The 20,548-nt window shown below is 54.0% G+C and overlaps 1 protein-coding gene across 1 annotated transcript; it reads right to left on the bottom strand.

Moving 5' to 3' along the window:
* Positions 1-1,766: 1,766 nt before the first annotated feature.
* On the bottom strand, positions 1,767-19,975 carry LOC115945733 (phospholipid-transporting ATPase IC-like). The gene is made up of 28 exons (XM_034072610.1): positions 19,882-19,975; positions 18,131-18,279; positions 17,098-17,195; positions 16,688-16,801; positions 16,469-16,567; positions 15,109-15,170; positions 14,839-14,911; positions 14,683-14,753; positions 14,246-14,328; positions 13,975-14,133; positions 13,753-13,841; positions 13,476-13,666; positions 12,331-12,539; positions 12,207-12,250; positions 10,026-10,182; positions 9,540-9,728; positions 8,822-8,934; positions 8,574-8,738; positions 8,353-8,464; positions 8,179-8,254; positions 6,817-6,949; positions 6,466-6,739; positions 5,379-5,602; positions 4,850-4,933; positions 4,519-4,764; positions 4,262-4,400; positions 3,804-3,934; positions 1,767-2,083 (listed from the first exon to the last, which is right to left on the bottom strand). The coding sequence occupies exons 2-28, from the start codon at positions 18,267-18,269 to the stop codon at positions 1,880-1,882; spliced, it is 3,678 nt and encodes a 1,225-aa protein (XP_033928501.1). The 5' UTR covers positions 18,270-18,279; positions 19,882-19,975; the 3' UTR covers positions 1,767-1,879.
* Between the last annotated feature and the right edge of the window lie 573 nt (positions 19,976-20,548).

Below are 20,548 nucleotides of genomic sequence, written 5' to 3'. Positions count from 1 at the left end.
TCATCGTCCTGAGGTGAAGCCACGCCCCCTCTGTGTGAGGCCACGCCCCCTATCCGCGGCACTGAGGTGAAGCCCCGCCCCTCTGGCAGCCCTGAGGGAGCAGCGTGAGGCCACGTCCCCCTTAGGCCACGCCCCCTGCCAGCGACCTGAGGTGAAGCCACGCCCCCAGCGTGAGGCCACGCCCCCTGCCCTGAGGTGAAGCCCCGCCCCCTCATCACCGTCCTGAGTTGAAGCCCCGCCCCGCGTTTTGAGGCCACGCCCCCTATCCGCGGCCCTGAGGTGAAGCCCCGCCCCTTAATCAGCCCTGAGGGAGCAGCGTGAGGCCTCGTCCCCCTTTAGGCCACGCCCCCTGCCTTAGGCCACGCCCCCGCCTGAGGTGAAGCCCCGCCCCTCAGTCAGCTCTGAGGGAGCAGCGTGAGGCCACGTACCCTTTGACCACGCCCACCGTCTGAGACCATGCCCCCTTCGTGTGAGGCCACGCCCCCTACCCGCGGCCCTGAGGTGAAGCCCCGCCCCTCAGGCAGCCCTGAGAGAGCAGCATGAGGCCACGTCCCCCTTAAGCCACGCCCCCCGTGCGAGGCCACGCCCCCTGTCTGCTCCCCTGAGGTGAAGCCCCGCCCCCCGTTTGAGGCCACGCCCCCTGCCCTGAGGTGACGCCCCGCGCCCTTTGCGTGAGACCACGCCCCCCGTGAGGTGAAGCTCCGCCCCCTGCTCACCGACCTGAAGTGAAGCCACGCCCTCCGCATTGAGGCCACGCCCCCTATCCGCGGCCCTGAGGTGAAGCCCCGCCCCTCGGGCAGCCCTGAGGGAGCCGCGTGAGGCCACGTCCCCTCTGTGTGAGGCCACGCCCCCCCGATTGAGGCCACGCCCCCTGTCCTGAGGTGAAGCCCCGCCCCCTGCTCACCGTCCTGAGGTGAAGCCACGCCCCCGGGCTGAGGCCACGCCCCTTACCGCGGCCCCGATGTTAAGCCACGCCCCTCAATCAGCCCTTAGAGAGCAGCATGAGGCCTCGTCCCCCCATAGGCCACGCCCCCAGCTTGAGGCCACGCCCCCTCTGCGTGAGGCCACGCCCCCTATCCGCGGCTCTGAGGTGAAGCCCCGCCCCTCAATCAGCCCTGGAGAGCAGCATGAGGCCTCGTCCCCCTTAGGCCACGCCCCCGGCCTGAGGCCACGCCCCCTCTGTGTGAGGCCACGCCCCCATGCCTGAGGTGAAGCCCCGCCCTCTGCTTACCGCCCTGAGGTGAAGCCACGCCCCCTGCGTGAGGCCACGCCCCCTGTCCGCGGCCCTGAGGTGAAGCCCCGCCCCTCAATCAGACCTGAGGGAGCCGCTTTAGGCCACGTCCCCCCCCCCCCGTAGACCACGCCCCCCAACCCGAGGCCACGCCCCCTTTACATGAAACCACGCCCCCTGTCCGCGGTCCTGAGGTGAAGCCCCGCCCCCTTAGCGTGAGGCCACGCCCCCGTCCACCGCCCGGAGGGGAAGCCCCGCCCCCTTTGCGTAAGACCACGCCCCCTTTACGTGAGGCCCCGCCCCCTGTCCTGAGGTGAAGCCCCGCCCTCTGTTCACCGCCCTGAGGTGAAGCCCCGCCCCCTTTGCGTAAGACCACGCCCCTAACGTGAGGCCCCGCCGCCTTTCTGAGGTGAAGCCCCGCCCCCGGTCAGTCCTGAGGCAGCCGCGGCCCTGACCGGTTCGGGACCCGCATTCCCAGCATCATTCCCGGTATTCCCGGTATTCCAGCTCCAATTCCTGCCCCATTCCCATCCACTGAGGGACCTTCAGGAGCTTTATTGGGTGAACTTTGCTTCCCATATGAAATAACGGGGACCAAAGGCCGGAATTCCAGGGAATCCCATTCCCAGGCCTCGATCCCATTGGGATCTATGGATCCAGCATCCCAAAAGTGGGAATTCCGGGATCCAATGGGGCCCGTTTCCGACGGAGGCTGCGGCCGGAGGATATGAGGTCTCCGTAGCCACGTTGATGGGAGAAGGCATATGCGGAACGTCGGGATGGAATTCCCCTATGGAATGCTGTGGGATGCGGCCGCCATTGATGCCCATTGGCCCCATGGTGCTGAAGGACCTGGATATTCCATAGGGATAAACAGGTGGGAATGGGATATTCCATAGGGATAACATGGTGGGAATGGGGTCTGCACATGGGATATTCCATAGGGATAATGGGGTCTGCACATAGGATATTCCATAGGGATAACATGGTGGGAATGGGGTCTGCATATGGGATATTCCATAGGGATAATGGGGTCTGCACATGGGATATTCCATAGGGATAACATGGTGGGAATGGGGTCTGCACATGGGATATTCCATAGGGATAACATGGTGGGAATGGGGTCTGCACATGGGATATTCCATAGGGATAACATGGTGGGAATGGGGTCTGCACATGGGATATTCCATAGGGATAACATGGTGGGAATGGGGTCTGCACATGGGATATTCCATAGGGATAAACAGGTGGGAATGGGGTCTGCATATGGGATATTCCATAGGGATAACATGGTGGGAATGGGGTCTGCACGTGGGATATTCCATAGGGATAATGGGGTCTGCACATGGGATATTCCATAGGGATAACATGGTGGGAATGGGGTCTGTATATGGGATATTCCATAGGGATAATGGGGTCTGCACATGGGATATTCCATAGGGATAACATGGTGGGAATGGGGTCTACATATGGGATATTCCATAGGGATAATGGCATCTGCACATGGGATATTCCATAGGGATAACATGGTGGGAATGGGGTCTGCACATGGGATATTCCATAGGGATAACATGGTGGGAATGGGGTCTGTATATGGGATATTCCATAGGGATAACATGGTGGGAATGGGGTCTGCACATGGGATATTCCATAGGGATAATGGGGTCTGCACATGGGATATTCCATAGGGATAACATGGTGGGAATGGGGTCTGCACATGGGATATTCCATAGGGATAACATGGTGGGAATGGGGTCTGCATATGGGATATTCCATAGGGATAATGGGGTCTGCACATGGGATATTCCATAGGGATAACATGGTGGGAATGGGGTCTGTACATGGGATATTCCATAGGGATAATGGGGTCTGCACATGGGATATTCCATAGGGATAACATGGTGGGAATGGGGTCTGCATATGGGATATTCCATAGGGATAATGGGGTCTGCATATGGGATATTCCATAGGGATAATATGGTGGGAATGGGGTCTGCACATGGGATATTCCATAGGGATAACATGGTGGGAATGGGGTCTGCACATGGGATATTCCATAGGGATAACATGGTGGGAATGGGGTCTGCACATGGGATATTCCATAGGGATAAACAGGTGGGAATGGGATATTCCATAGGGATAACATGGTGGGAATGGGGTCTGTATATGGGATATTCCATAGGGATAAGCAGGTGGGAATGGGGTCTGCACATGGGATATTCCATAGGGATATCAGCCCCAGTCCCATGGATATCGACCCCAATCCCATGGATATCAGCCCCAATCCCATAGATATCAGCCCCAATCCCATGGATATCGACCCCAATCCCATGGATATTGACCCCAATCCCATGGATATCAGCCCCAATCCCATAGATATCAACCCCAATCCCATAGATATCAGCCCCAATCCCATGTCTATCAGCCCCAATCCCATGGATATCAGCCCCAATCCCATAGATATCAGCCCCAATCCCATAGATATCAGCCCCAATCCCATGTCTATCACCCCCAATCCCATGGATACCGACCCCAATCCCAATCCCTGCCCCATAACCAAGCCCTTACTCACCCTATTGCTCTCCGATGGCCATAGTGTCATGGCTAGGAAGCGTTGGGCCACTATGGGCACCAAGCAGATGGTGATGGCCAAGACCATGGTGAGCCATAGGTACGGTTGTCTTAGGGCATTCGGGGCCGTCCCTATAGCAAACATGAGTCCTTTACATGGCCCTACAACTGGTTGTAACTCATGAGTAAGGTGCCTAAAGCACAGCTGAGCCATAGGTACGGCTGTCTTAGGGCATTCGGGGCCGTCCCTATAGCAAACATGAGTCCTTTACGTGGCCCTACAACTGGTTGTAACTCATGAGTAAGGTGTTTAAAGCACAGCTATGGGTGTTGCATTGGTTTGGCTTTGGTTTAGGCTCTTCCTATGGGGGGAGTGGGATGGGAATGGGGTCATAAAGCAGTTATCCTATAGGGATTTCAATCCCAATCCCTTTTGGGTCCCATTGGTGGATAACTCACCCGTGAACTGGAAGCCAGATGGGAACAGGACATGGATTCCAGCACTATGGAAGTCGAAGGTGATGCCAAAGTAAAGGGCAATGCTCCCAAAGACAGAGAACGCGTTGACAAAGGTCCAATAGGATGTGTCCAATCCCATCTGGAAGCAAAGGGGAATTCCAAGTGTCGGGAATCACATCCCAAAGGGCAGGAAACGGCCCCAAAAAGCAGCTTCCTACTCATTGCTATGGAAAACTGGGATAACCAAACTGGTTCACCTGGAAGTTGACCACAAAGATAAGGGCAGAGGCTGCGGTGATGGCAAAGGACTGGTAATCCGATGGGGCTTCCCCATCCTGCCCCATAGATTTCAGGTAGGCCCCATAGGGGATGAAGAAGATGACCAAGGAGGTGAGGGCCCCGTGGAGTAAGCTCAGGAAGAAGGTCTTGTAGTTGAAGAGTAAGTCCCTCTGGCCTACTACGTAGAGCCTGGGGTAGCGGAGGCTCAGCTTGTCACTCACATCCTTTAGGAGAGACACAGAACCTGGATCACCATCCGGGATTAGGATCAGCCTAACCCCCATCCCATTCCCAACGCATGGACAATACCTGCTCGAGCAATCCCACAAGGAGCACGGGGAGGCTGGAGTACAACACGTTGTAGAGCGTGATGAACCAGTCCTCATAGGCCGTCTGCGGGACAGGGGCAGGCTCAGTGCTTGCAAAGGGCTTACACAGGCTTTACTCCAGCTTTACTCCAGCTTTACTCAAGCTCTACTCCAGCTTTACTCCAGCTTTACTCCAGCTTTACTCAAGCTTTACTCCAGCTTTACTCAAGATTTACTCAATATTTACTCCAGCTTTACTCAAGATTTACTCCAGCTTTACTCCAGCTTTACTCAAGATTTACTCCAGCTTTACTCAAGATTTACTCCAGCTTTACTCCAGCTTTACTCAAGCTTTACTCAAGCTTTACTCCAGCTTTACTCTGCATGCAGAGTATTCCAGGCCTGGAACGCAGCTTGGACAGCATACATAGGACCAACCTCGGCCCTAAAGGATCCTTAGGGTCTCTCCCACCCCAACCCCTTCCCCAGTGCTCCCCATTGCTCCCAGTACAAGCCCAGGAGCTCCTCACCTGTGCAGAGAAGCCATTGAAGAAGGAGAACCAGACGTGCACCAAGGTGAAGGCAAAGTTCTTGTAGAAGAAGTAGCTGAGGAACTTACACATGCGCAGGTAGGACCAGCGCCCGTGGACCAGTAGTAGCCTCTGCAGGTAGCGGAACTGGGCCAAGGAGTAGTCGCTGGCCATGACCGCCTGCATCCCTTCCTGGCCGCTGATCCCGACCCCAATGTGAGCAGCTATGGGGGGGGGACACATACTACATGTGAGTGGGGATCCCAACACTTCCGGGCTCTTCCCGTTGGGATTAGTTCCTTGGTTGTAAGCCAGAGAGAAGCCAAGCCCATCCATAGGGAATGCCCATAGAATCCATAGGGAATGCCCATAGAATCCATAGGGAATACCCACAGAATCCATGGGGAATGCCCACAGAATCCATAGGGAATACCCACAGAACCCATGAGCAAATCCCACTAACCATTTACTCAAGGAAGGAAAGCAGAGATGGAAGCAGAGCCCAAAGAGATGGAGGAGTCTTCTCCAAGAGCGACAGAGGAACACCCGGAGGAGCTCTTACTACCAGGAGCAACCTTACTACAAGGAGCAACTTTACAACCAGGAGCAACCTTACTACCAGGAGCAACCTTACTACAAGGAGCTCTTACAACCAGGAGCAACCTTACTACCAGGAGCAACCTTACTACCAGGAGCTCTTACTACCAGGAGCAAGCTTACTACCAGGAGCTCTTACAACCAGGAGCAACCTTACTACCAGGAGCAACCTTACTACCAGGAGCTCTTACAACCAGGAGCTCTTACTACCAAGAGCTCTTACTACCAGGAGCAACCTTACAATCAGGAGCAACCTTACTCCCAGGAGCAACCTTACTACCAGGGGCAACCTTACAACCAGGAGCAACCTTTACAACCAGGAGCAACCTTACTACCAGGAGCAACCTTACTACCAGGAGCAACCTTACTACCAGGAGCTCTTACTACCAGGAGCTCTTACAACCAGGAGCAACCTTTACACCCAGGAGCAACCTTACTACCAGGAGCTCTTACTACCAGGAGCAACCTTTACAACCAGGAGCAACCTTACTCTTGATCATGTTGACGTCGTTGGCTCCATCCCCAATAGCCAAGGTCACGGCTCTCTTGTACTTCTTGACCAGCTCCACCACCATGGCCTTCTGCTTGGGGGTCACCCGGCAGCAGATGACAGCCCTGCACTCACAGGCCAGCTCAACAAAGCTCTGCTGCTGCTGCTCCTTGGTGGGCTCAGCCCTTTGGCTCTTCTCCTCCTCTACTCGGGGCACTTTGAGCTTCAGCCTCTTCCTCTTCTTCCTCTTCTTCTTCTCCAGGAGGATCTCGTTCTATGGCAGCAAAGGGATCAGGATCAAACCCATTAGGACAGAGCTTCAGGCCTAACCTCAACAGCTCCAGGACCTACCAACCAGGAGCCAGTGATGATCAAAGCTCGATCCCGAGTGCCTTGGAAGGAGGGATCCTTCATTCCCAGTGAGGGATGGGAACTGGTTCCAGTTGGGTTCTGCTGGTTTGCCAGTCGTGTCTGGAGGAGAGCACTGGATAGGGGAGAAACTGGGATAGACTTGGGGCTGGATCAGGCCCAGCCTCAAAAGCTGGGATAGACTTGGAGCTGGATCAGGCCCAGCCTCAAAAGCTGGGATAGACTTGGAGCTGGATCAATCCCAGCCTCTAAAACTGGGATAGACTTGGGCCTGGATCAGTCCCAGCCTCAAAAACTGGGATAGACTTGGAGCTGGATTAGTCCCAGCCTCAAAAGCTGGGATAGACTTGGAGCTGGATCAGTCCCAGCCTCAAAAGCTGGGATAGACTTGGAGCTGGATCAGTCCTAACCTCAAAAACTGGGATAGACTTGGGGCTGGATCAGTCCCAGCCTCAAAAGCTGGGATAGACTTGGGGCTGGATCAGTCCCAGCCTCAAAATCTGGGATAGACTTGGGGCTGGATCAGACCCAGCCTCAGAAACTGGGATAGACTTGGGGCTGGATCAGTCCCAGCCTCAAAAGCTGGGATAGACTTGGGGCTGGATCAGTCCCAGCCTCAAAAGCTGGGATAGACTTGGGGCTGGATCAGTCCTAACCTCATAAACTGGGATAGACTTGGAGCTGGATCAGTCCCAGCCTCAATAACTGGGATAGACTTGGGGCTGGATCAGTCCTAACCTCAAAAGCTGGGATAGACTTGGAGCTGGATCGGTCCTAACCTCAAAAACTGGGATAGACTTGGAGCTGGATCAGTCCCAGCCTCAAAAACTGGGATAGACTTGGAGCTGGATTAGTCCCAGCCTCAAAAACTGGGATAGACTTGGGGCTGGATCAGTCCTAGCCTCAAAAGCTGGGATAGACTTGGGGCTGGATTAGGCCCAGCCTCAAAAGCTGGGATAGACTTGGGGCTGGATCAGGCCCAGCCTCAAAAGCTGGGATAGACTTGGGGCTGGATCAGTCCCAGCCTTAAAAGCTATAGGAAATAGATGCTACAAGGGCTTTTAGGGCCATGTAGTAGGCCCTAAGCACCATTCCCATAAGGAAAACGAGTCGGGAATGGCTGTGACCCTATTACAAAGCCCCATATTTCCCACCCCTATATTGCTTTCCCTTGGGATCAACCATCTCCTTATGACTACATTTGTAGTGTGTGGGATATGGGATGAGGTTGGGATATGGTTACTACTCCAGCTTTGCACTAGGGAGAGACCTTAAGCCAGGCCTAGAGTCACTGGGGGGCAACCCATAGGGATACTGGGACCCAGGGCCTGGCTCCCCACTTGCCTGGTGTCTTCCCCATAGCAGATGATGGTCTCATGTGTAAGGAGCTCACAGGAAAACCCAATGTTCTCCGCGGTCTCTACAATGGGAAGCAGACAGGGACAAGGGGTTACTGGTCAGGGGCCCAGAACCAGCCCAGTTCTCCCAGTTCTCCCAGTTTATCCGCATGGGACTCACCTTTCTTGTCCCCTGTCAGCACCCAGATCTTGATGTCTGCTTTGGAAAGCCTGGCTATGGTCTCTGCAACTCCATCCTGGAGCTTGTCCTCAATGGCTGTTGCTCCAAGCAGCTGGGAGTACATCAGGTACAAGCATTGGGGTGGTTGTAGAGCCTGAGGGGACCTAACCCCATATAACTGCTTCCCTAGGAGCACATTGAGAGGTTTAAGCCTGACTTACAATCAGGTTCTGTTCTATCTCCTCATAGACCTGGTCCAGAGCCTCATCGCGCCTCGTGGAGGCCACACTGGCCTCTAGGAACCTCCCATTCCAGGCCTCAAACTCCTGGGGGTCAATGTCTCTGTAGCACAGGCACAAGGTCCTCAGGGTCTCACTGGCAAAGACCTGTCAGGGGGTGACAGAGACACACTTACACCTGTTGTAGGGGTAAGGTTATGGGGAGCATCAATAGGGGAGCACACACATACATCCAGTGCCTCCTGTGTGGCCTCCCTCTTGGGGTTGCTGGGGTGCAGGCGTTCATAGATGACTGTGTCAGCCCCTTTGCAGTACAAGCGGATGTTTCCACCTGACTCTCTCACTGTGGAGTAAAGTAGGAGTAACTGAGTGGTAAGAGTAAATCTATGTAAAGGGAGAGGTTCAGATGAGTAGCTTCGAGTTGCTTCTCCTCTATCACCTCCAATGGAGCATTGGGTGGACAAACACATCCCCCTACTCAAGGATTTACTCCATCCCTACTCCAACCCCCCCATGACACATCTACGTAAAGGGAGAGGTTCAGATGAGTAGCTTTGAGTTGCTTCTCCTCCATCACCTCCAATGGAGCATTGGGTGGACAAACACATCCCCCTACTCAAGGATTTACTCCATCCCTACTCCAACCCCCCCATGACACATCTACGTAAAGGGAGAGGTTCAGATGAGTAGCTTCGAGTTGCTTCTCCTCCATCACCTCCAATGGAGCATTGAGTGGACAATGCATTTCCCTACTCAAGGATTTACTCCATCCTTACTCCAACCCCCCCATGACACATCTACGTAAAGGGAGAGGTTCAGATGAGTAGCTTTGAGTTGCTTCTCCTCCATCACCTCTAATGGAGCATTGGGTGGACAATGCATTTCCCTACTCAAGGATTTACTCCATCCCTACTCCATGACACATAGAGCTGCTCACAAGCACCTTACCAATGACAGACATCCTCTTCCTCTCGCTGTTGAAGTCCAGCAGAGCAAGGACATCATAGGTCCTCTCCGTGCCCATCTCACTCAGGGTGATGCTGTGCTGAGTACGGGACAGGAACACGTAGCCAAAGTTCCTCGCTGCTGTAACCAGGGCTCCTTCATCCGGAGATGCTGCTTGGTACTGGAGCTGGCCTGGGCCACCAGTATGGCAATGGGGAGGACAGGGTTAGGGTTAGGGTTAGGATTAGGGTTAGGGTTAGGGTTAGGGTTAGGGTTAGGCATGGATGGGGTGTTCCCAACCCCATTCCTCACATCCACAGCTCTCCAACTCCAGGTTTACGTCCTAATCACCCTTAGTTACTCATTTGGCTTCTATGTGTAGGGCTGGGACTAACCACTTGGGTTGTGCTTGGGCTTAGCTTTGGCTCTCTCCATTGTACAAGCAGGTTAGGAACTGGTTCTCCTACACCCAACCCAAGCTGTACTCACCATCGGAAGTGTCCACCATGACAGTGTGACAGATAGCGAGCAGGAGGAAGAACTTGTGCATCTCGGGGTCCTTTCCACCCCTTACTTGCTCTATCAGGTAGTGATCATAGAAGGAGAACTTCCCATCTGCATACAGGTTCCAGCTGAAGTCCACTTCCTGCTTGGACAACAGCCGGAGTCACCTCGGGTACCATTGGAGCATGTACAACCCAACCAGCTACAACCCAACCAGGTTACAACCCAACCAGATACAACCCAACCAGCTACAACCCAACCAGGTACAACCCAACCAGATACAACCCAACCAGCTACAACCCAACCAGCTACAACCCAACCAGGTACAACCCAACCAGATACAACCCAACCAGCTACAACCCAACCAGCTACAACCCAACCAGGTACAACCCAACCAGCTACAACCCAACCAGCTACAACCCAACCAGGTACAACCCAACACCAGGTACAACCCAACCAAGTACAACCCAACGAAGTACAACCCAACCAGCTACAACCCAACCAGCTACAACCCAACCAAGTACAATCCAACCAGGTACAACCCAACCAGCTACAACCCAACCAGCTACAACCCAACCAGATACAACCCAACCAGCTACAACCCAACCAGCTACAACCTAACCAAGTACAACCCAACCAGGTACAACCCAACCAAGTACAACCCAACCAGATACAACCCAACCAGCTACAACCCAACCAGGTACAACCCAACCAGATACAACCCAACCAGATACAACCCAACCAGATACAACCCAACCAGCTACAACCCAACACCAGGTACAACCCAACCAGGTACAACCCAACCAGCTACAACCCAACCAGGTACAACCCAACCAGGTACAACCCAACCAGGTACAACCCAACCAGGTACAACCCAACCAAGTACAATCCAACCAGCTACAACCCAACCAAGTACAACCCAACCAGGTACAACCCAACCAGATACAACCCAACCAGGTACAACCCAACCATGTACAACCCAACCAGCTACAACCCAACCAAGTACAACCCAACCAAGTACAACCCAACCAGGTACAACCCAACCAGCTACAACCCAACCGTTACAACCCAACCAGGTACAACCCAACCAGGTACAACCCAACCAGCTACAACCCAACCAGCTACAACCCAACCAGGTACAACCCAACACCAGGTACAACCCAACCAGCTACAACCCAACACCAGGTACAACCCAACCAGGTACAACCCAACACCAGGTACAACCCAACCAGCTACAACCCAACCAGGTACAACCCAACCAGCTACAACCCAACCAGCTACAACCCAACCAGCTACAACCCAACCAAGTACAACCCAACCATGTACAACCCAACCAGCTACAACCCAACCAAGTACAACCCAACCATGTACAACCCAACCATGTACAACCCAACCAAGTACAATCCAACCAGGTACAACCCAACCAGATACAACCCAACCAGCTACAACCCAACCAGGTACAACCCAACCAGGTACAACCCAATCAGCTACAACCCAACCATGTACAACCCAACCAGGTACAACCCAACCAGCTACAACCCAACCAGCTACAACCCAACCAGCTACAACCCAACCAAGTACAACCCAACCAGGTACAACCCAACCAGGTACAACCCAACCAGGTACAACCCAACCAGCTACAACCCAACACCAGGTACAACCCAACCAGATACAACCCAACCAGGTACAACCCAACCAGGTACAACCCAACACCAGGAACAACCCAACCAGGTACAACCCAACCAGCTACAACCCAACCAGCTACAACCCAACCAGGCACAACCCAACCAGCTACAACCCAACCAGGTACAACCCAACCAGCTACAACCCAACCAGCTACAACCCAACCATGTACAACCCAACCAGATACAACCCAACCAGATACAACCCAACCAGCTACAACCCAACCAGCTACAACCCAACCAGATACAACCCAACCAGATACAACCCAACCAGCTACAACCCAACCAAGTACAACCCAACCAGCTACAACCCAACCAGCTACAACCCAACCAGGTACAACCCAACCAGGTACAACCCAACCAGATACAACACAACCAGGTACAACCCAACCAAGTACAACCCAACCAAGTACAACCCAACCAGATACAACCCAACCAGATACAACCCAACCATGTACAACCCAACCAGGTGTCACCAACCTACCTGTGGGTGGCTCTGGAGCTGCCCTGCTCCATCCCGACTGTCTCCTACAACACAACAACCACACTTAGGGGGCACAACAACCCACACAAGGGGTCGGACAACACCCGGACAACCAGAGACCAACCATATCTATGGCCATTGATGCAGCACTTCTTGAAGGTCATGATGTTCTGGGTCAAGGTGCCTGTCTTGTCGGAGAAGATGTAGTGGATCTGGCCTAGCTGCTCATTGAGGGTTGTAGTCCTGGCCTTAGCGGCTGTGTCCTTCTCGGGGTAGTACATCTGGAGGTCCCAGTTGATGAAGTAGCTCTGGACAAAGCGGATGACTTCCACACTGAGGGAGAGCAAAGGGCTCAATGACAGGGGTTGAACTTCCTTCCTACTCCAAGGGGTTGGAGGACTTCAGGTGTCATAGTTACTCCTGTTTTATGGGGTTGGGTGTGAGGAAATAGGGTTGGAGGACTTCAGGTGTTAAAGTTACTCCTGTTTTATGGGGTTGAGGAAATAGGGTTGGAGGACTTCAAGTGTCAAAGTTACTCCTGTTTTATGGGGTTGGGTGTGAGGAAATAGGGTTGGAGGACTTCAAGTGTCAAAGTTACTCCTGTTTTATGGGGTTGTGTGTAAGGAAATAGGGTTGGAGGACTTCAAGTGTCAAAGTTACTCCTGTTTTGTGGGGTTGGGGTTGAGGAAATAGGGTTGGAGGACTTCAAGTGTTGAAGTTACTCCTGTTTTATGGGGGTGAGGAAATAGGGTTGGAGGACTTCAAGTGTCAAAGTTACTCCTGTTTTATGGGGTTGTGTGTGAGGAAATAGGGTTGGAGGACTTCAGGTGTCAAAGTTACTCCTGTTTTATGGGGTTGGGTGTGAGGAAATAGGGTTGGAGGACTTCAAGTGTCAAAGTTACTCCTGTTTTATGGGGTTGTGTGTGAGGAAATAGGGTTGGAGGACTTCAAGTGTCAAAGTTACTCCTGTTTTATGGGGTTGTGTGTAAGGAAATAGGGTTGGAGGACTTCAAGTGTTAAAGTGGTTCCTGTTTTATGGGGTTGGGTTGGAGGAAATAGGGTTGGAGGACTTCAAGTGTTGAAGTTACTCCTGTTTTATGGGGTTGGGATGGAGGAAATAGGGTTGGAGGACTTCAAGTGTCAAAGTTACTCCTGGTTTATGGGGTTGTGTGTAAGGAAATAGGGTTTTTCCACCTGAATTACCTTTCCAAGCAGGTTACTCCATGGAGGAGCAGACTGGGATGTCCCTAACTCACCCCCCTCACCTACCTCACATAGAGGGAGATGGGCACCATGGTGTTGAGGACGATGATGTAGCCCCAGAAGCTGAGGAAGCCACGATAGGCAGGACTGAAGCCTTGACCATCATAGAGGTACCAGGACCAGTTACCAACCTGCTGCTCCCAGTACGTGTGGCCAATGGCCAGGCCAGCGGAGAGGAGGATGAGGAGGAGGAAGATCTGGGAGGTACAGAGGGAATGTGGATCCTATGTGGCCATTTACTCCAAGGTGAACCCAGAGAGGTGAAGCTTAACCATAGACTTACAGTGTAGACCATGTAGTTCATCAGGGAGTCAATCTTGGTCCTCTTAAACCGGCTCTTGCCACTGTTCCTCATGATCTTCGTGTCAGCACCTACAGGTAGAGACAACCAAGAGCTCCAACTACAGGTTTACACCACAGAGACCCCAACCCAACCGGTATCCATAAGATGAAGATGCTGTTTCTCTCCCTTTAAGGTGTCCCTATTACCCATGATCCTCAATACCTGCAAAGATGACCAGGCCATGGCAGAACTCCGTGTTCCTGATCCTACATCCGCGTAGTAGGATCTTCTGAGCATCCAGTGAGTAACGACTGTTCCTCCAGAGCAAAGTGCCTGCAAACTTATCCAGCCTGTTGTTGGGTTCCTCGCATTCAACCAGGCCTAAAGATGGAGGAGTAGACAGCAGGATAGAACCGGTTCTATGGATAGAACCAGTTTTACGTCCCGGCTGCTCATGGGATCCTGGACTGGTTTGGGATGGATGAGAACCCACCATCGAAGTTTGCCATTGCTCCTTCTTCTTGTAGGTACCTGTGTGTAACCTCTAGGGCCATCTTGAACTTCAGGTTGGTTTCCCTAAGGAGAAGGGATAAGGAGATGCATCCCATCCTAAGCCTAACCCTAAGCCTAACCCTAAACCCTAACCCTAACCCTAACTCACTCCCACAAACCCCATTGCCTGATCCCACCAGTTTTCCAGCTGAACCCACTTGGATTCCAGCCTTCTTCCTAATCCTAACCCTTCTTCCCTAACCCTAATCCTAACCCTTCTTCCCTAACCCTAACCCTAACCCTTCTTTCCTAACCCTAACCCTAACCCTTCTTCCCTAAGCCTAACCCTAAGCCTAAGCCTAACCCTAACCCTTCTTCCCTAACCCTAAGCCTAACCCTAACCCCATCAAGCCAAGGCATGCTGGAACAAAGCCTTACCCATCCAGCTCAGCTGTCTCTACATAGCACAGGCTGTTGGGTTCAGAGCTGGACAACAGCAGGACGTCAGCCTAAGGGCAGGAACAAGCATCCATGGGGATGGTTATCCATGAATCCATAGGGATACAGGCGGAGCTTAAGTGTCCAAGCACTTACAGGCACAAACGTGTTCTTCCGCAGGCGGAGGATGTCTCCTACTCTGATATCCTTCCATTTAGTGCTCTTAAACCTGACAGCAAGAGTTTAACAGGGGTTAGTCTTCAGTCTAGAACATCCTACACCCCCTGCAATGGGTGTTGTAACCTTACGTCTTGGCCAGGCCTGGTTTTCCCTTTGGAAACCCCTTTGGTTAAGGGTCTAAACCTGGGTTCAGGTCTTAGTACCAAGACCACAAGTGTTAGGAGGGAGTAAGGGCTGAGTACAAACCTTCCCTCTCTGATCACTTCACACCTCCTGTTGTTCACCTCATTGTCCATCCTATGGCGAGCCTAAAAGCAGGAGTAGAACCTGTTCTATAGCACAGTGTAGGTACAACCTATTCCCTTGTCACCCCCATGTAGGTACAACCTATCCCCTTGTCACCCATATGTAGGTACAACCTATCCCCTTGTCACCCGCATGTAGGTACAACCTATCCCCTTGTCACCCCCACGTAGGTACAACCTATCCCCTTGTCACCCGCATGTAGGTACAACCTATCCCCTTGTCACCCCCATGTAGGTACAACCTATTCCCTTGTCACCCCCGTGTAGGTACAACCTATTCCCTTGTCACCCCCATGTAGGTACAACCTATCCCCTTGTCACCCCCATGTAGGTACAACCTATTCCCTTGTCACCCCCGTGTAGGTACAACCTATCCCCTTGTCACCCCCATGTAGGTACAACCTATCCCCTTGTCACCCGCATGTAGGTACAACCTATTCCCTTGTCACCCCCATGTAGGTACAACCTATCCCCTTGTTACCCCCATGTAGGTACAACCTATTCCCTTGTCACCCCCATGTAGGTACAACCTATTCCCTTGTCACCCCCATGTAGGTACAACCTATGCCCTTGTCACCCCCATGTAGGTACAACCTATTCCCTTGTCACCCCCATGTAGGTATAACCTATTCCCTTGTCACCCCCACGTAGGTACAACCTATCCCCTTGTCACCCCCATGTAGGTACAACCTATCCTCTTGTCACCCCCACGTAGGTACAACCTATCCCCTTGTCACCCCCGTGTAGGTACAACCTATTCCCTTGTCACCCCCACATAGGTACAACCTATTCCCTTGTCACCCCCGTGTAGGTACAACCTATTCCCTTGTCACCCCCATGTAGGTACAACCTATTCCCTTGTCACCCCCATGTAGGTACAACCTATTCCCTTGTCACCCCCACGTAGGTACAACCTATTCCCTTGTCACCCCCAAGTAGGTACAACCTATTCCCTTGTCACCCCCACGTAGGTACAACCTATTCCCTTGTCACCCCCATGTAGGTACAACCTATTCCCTTGTCACCCCCATGTAGGTACAACCTATGCCCTTGTCACCCCCATGTAGGTACAACCTATGCCCTTGTCACCCCCATGTAGGTACAACCTATCCCCTTGTCACCCCCATGTAGGTACAACCTATTCCCTTGTCACCCCCATGTAGGTACAACCTATTCCCTTGTCACCCCCATGTAGGTACAACCTATCCCCTTGTCACCCCCATGTAGGTACAACCTATTCCCTTGTCACCCCCACGTAGGTACAACCTATCCCCTTGTCACCCGCACCAGGTGTTCCTTACAATGTCATCCAGCAGGTCTTTGACTGCAGTTACACCCAGCACCAGTAGTAGGGGCACCAGTGTCGTGTACCATGAGAGGGTGCTGATCTGGGGGATGGACTGCAACAGGAAACCAGTTGGAGTCAGCCCCAGTTCCCAGTAGGAAGCCATTAGGGTTAGGCCCAGCTTAGGAGGGTTTTAGGCGAGGACTGAGTAAGTCCAACTCACCTCCTACCTTACCTGTAGTATGAGGAGGACAAGGAAGTAGAAGTTGGCTGCTCTCTTGAACTGCTCCAAGAGGTTGAGGGGCAGGAAGGTAATGGGGTTGTACTTGTAGGTCCTGATGGCATTGCCCTATAGAAGGGGGGCAGCATCAGTGCCCAATGGGTCTGAGCACTGAAACCTTCCCTATAGACCTCAATGGGGTCGTTCCTTGCCCCTAAACCAGTCCCAACAAGAACCAGTCCCATCCCATTCAACCCCAAGTGAAGCTTTAGCTACACCAAGGAGCAGAAAGCACTTACACCTAGGTGGAAAGGATACAACCCAGCTACGTGTAGGTCACCTCCACCTCCCATTCATTCCCATTGTGCCTCCATCCCAGTATTCCCATAGGCAGGAATACTGTCCTTAAGTAAGGTGGGACTCACCTTGTACTTGCTCCTCTTGAATCCCAGTAACATGGGGCTCTTAAACTGGGGCTGCTGGTGGAAGTACTGGTCATTGGCCTTCACTTGCCAGCTGTAGTCTGGAGAGAGGAGGCCACAGCCTCACTATGGGCTAACCAGGTCTGGCCTCGCCTCCCCGTGCTTGGGACGAGGCCACAGCCTCACTATGGGCTAACCAGGTCTGGCCTCGCCTCCCTGGGCTGGGAATTAGGCTGAGCCTCACTGTTAGCAATGGGCTAACCAGGTCTGGCCTCGCCTCCCCGTGCTTGGGATGAGGCTGAGCCTCACTGTTAGCAATGGGCTAACCAGGTCTGGCCTCGCCTCCCTGTGCCTGGGACGAGGCCACAGCCTCACTGTTAGCAATGGGCTAACCAGGTCTGGCCTCGCCTCCCCGTGCTTGGGACGAGGCCACAGCCTCACTGTTAGCAATGGGCTAACCAGGTCTGGCCTCACCTCCCTGTGCTTGGGACGAGGCTGAGCCTCACTGTTAGCAATGGGCTAAGCAGGTCTGGCCTCACCTCCCCGTGCTTGGGACGAGGCCACAACCTCACTGTTAGCAATGGGCTAACCAGGTCTGGCCTCGCCTCCCTGTGCTTGGGACGAGGCTGAGCCTCACTGTTAGCAATGGGCTAACCAGGTCTGGCCTCACCTCCCTGTGCTTGGGACGAGGCCGAGCCTCACTGTTAGCAATGGGCTAACCAGGTCTGGCCTCACCTCCCCGTGCTTGGGACGAGGCCACAGCCTCACTATGGGCTAACCAGGTCTGGCCTCGCCTCCCTGTGCTTGGGACGAGGCCACAGCCTCACTATGGGCTAACCAGGCCTGGCCTCACCTCCCCGTGCTTGGGATGAGGCTGAGCCTCACTGTTAGCAATGGGCTAACCAGGTCTGGCCTCGCCTCCCCGTGCTTGGGATGAGGCTGAGCCTCACTGTGCCATCCCACAGCCTCCATCCCAAGCAGATGGCCCCAATGGAGGCTCAGCCTCACCCCGATCCCATTACTGCCCCATTCTCACCTCTCCTCACTGTGTCCCTACTCTCCCCATTGCTCCGGGTTGGATCCGGTGTAACCCCAGTGTCCGGCTCCTCCTCGGTGTCATCGTCGCTATAGGGCATCAGCTCATCATTGGGGTGGGAACAGGGCTCCGGGATCATGCTGAGCACCCTGGGAATAGGGTTAACATTGAACCTATAGCATCTCACCCTATAGTATCCAATGGGGTGGAGGCTGCAGGTCCCTATGGAGGTTTGCTCTCTCCTTACTCCCTGTTGTAATGGAGGTGTAAGTGTTACATGAGCCTCCATCGCTGCTCAGATGACAGCGCCGCGGGTTTAAGCTCCATTCCAAGCCCAACCTATCCATGATCCCATAAGTATCCCATAGGATCCAGACTAGACCCTATAGGGATGAGCAGCTTGAGCCCAGATTCCCATAGGATCCTATAATACCCAACCTGGAGGATGGGAAGAGCCTGACCCCAAAAGCAAAGCAAGGCACATATGACCCAGCCTTTTGAACCTGTCCTAATGACCTCATGAATAATTAATGAGTATATGAATAATTAATGAGTATATGAATAATTAATGAGCTCATTGATTATGCAGATCATCAGCTGGAAGCCACAGGAGCCCATTCAGAAGCATGGGGACCAAGGAGCAATGGGAACAGCGACCACCCCATGATCCCAAACCCAATCCCATCCCATCCCATTGGAGCCTGCCCCATAGGGAGGGGGGTTGGGATCATTCCCAGCCTCTGGAATGAGGTGAGAACATCCCTGTTATCTGCAATGGGATTGGCCATTAACTCCTGCAGCTGATAATGGGGTTGGTGACCTTGGCTTAGGGGGTGATCCTTGATCCTAAGGTCTATGGGGTGGGAGAGCTCAGCCCAATGGCCATGGGGTCACCCCCCATCTATGGGGCTGACCCCCCCCCTTCACCCCCCATCTATGGGGCAGACCCCCCCCCCTTCACCCCCCATCTATGGGTCTGACCCTTCACCCCCCATCTATGGGGCTGACCCCCCCCCCCCCTTCACCCCCCATCTATGGGTCTGACCCCCCCCCTTCACCCCCCATCTATGGGGCTGACCCCCCCCCCCCCGCCCCACATCTATGGGGCTGACCCTTCACCCCCCATCTATGGGGCTGACCCCCTCCCCCCGCCCCACATCTATGGGGCAGACCCCCCCCCTTCAGCCCCCATCCCCCCCCCCTTCACCCCCCATCTATGGGGCTGACCCCCCCTCCCTTCACCCCCCATCTATGGGGCAGACCCCCCCTCCCTTCACCCCACATCTATGGGGCTGACCCCCCCCCTTCACCCCCCATCTATGGGGCTGACCCTTCACCCCCATCTATGGGTCAGACCCCCCCCCCCCCCGCCCCCCATCTATGGGTCTGACCCCCCCCCGCCCCACATCTATGGGTCAGACCCCCCCCTTCACCCCCCATCTATGGGGCAGACCCCCCCCCCTTCACCCCCATCTATGGGGCTGACCCCCCCCCTTCCCCCCCCCCTCCCTTCACCCCCCATCTATGGGTCTGACCCCCCCCCTTCACCCCCCCCTCCCTTCACCCCCCATCTATGGGTCTGACCCCCCCCCCTTCACCCCCCATCCCCCCCCCCCCCTTCACCCCCCATCCCCCCCCCCCCTTTCACCCCCATCTATGGGTCTGACCCTTCACCCCCCATCTATGGGGCTGACCCTTCACCCCCATCTATGGGTCTGACCCCCCCCCCCCCTGCCCCACAGCAGCCTCACCTGGAGCCTCCGGTGCTACCGGAGCTGCCCCACGGCAGCCGCCATTGAGGCCCCTCCCCCTGCCCAGACCGGACAGACCGGTTGGGGTGAGAGCTGGAGGGGGAGGGGAGGGGGACGGACACACGGACACATGGATACAGACACAGGGACAGACGGACATGGGTATGGACATGGGTATGGATATGGATACATGGATATGGATACATGGATATGGATATGGACAGACGGACATGGACATGGATATGGATACATGGGCATGGACAGACGGACATGGATATACAGACATGGACACATGAACATGGACATGGACATGGATACAGACACACGGACATGGATATGGACACATGGACATGGACACATGGACATGGATACGGACATGGATATGGACACATGGACACATGGACATGGATATGGACATGGATATGGATACATGGACATGGACACATGGACACATGGACACATGGACACATGGATATGGACACATGGACACATGGACATTGGATATGGACATATGGATATGGGCATGGACAGACGGACACACGGACATGGATATGGACACACAGACATGGACACATGGACATGGATACGGACATGGATATGGACACACGGACATGGATACATGGACATGGACACATGGACACATGGACACATGGACACATGGATATGG

Source organism: Melopsittacus undulatus, chromosome Z (genome assembly GCF_012275295.1).
Source record: "Melopsittacus undulatus isolate bMelUnd1 chromosome Z, bMelUnd1.mat.Z, whole genome shotgun sequence".
NCBI lineage: Eukaryota > Metazoa > Chordata > Aves > Psittaciformes > Psittaculidae > Melopsittacus > Melopsittacus undulatus.
Note: the sequence above shows the minus strand (reverse complement) of the source record. Positions and strands in the feature narration are given on the sequence as shown.

Bases quoted from the DNA above. Each gene is read 5' to 3' on its own strand.
- LOC115945733 (XM_034072610.1), bottom strand. From the start codon at position 18,269: ATGATCCCGGAGCCCTGTTCCCACCCCAATGATGAGCTGATGCCCTAT. The intron at 8,255-8,352 runs GTGAGTCCCATG...TTCCCATTGTAG, and splicing joins GCTGACAGGGGACAAGAAAG to AGACCGCGGAGAACATTGGG. The intron at 4,765-4,849 runs GTATTGTCCATG...TCTCTCCTAAAG, and splicing joins TTGTGGGATTGCTCGAGCAG to GATGTGAGTGACAAGCTGAG.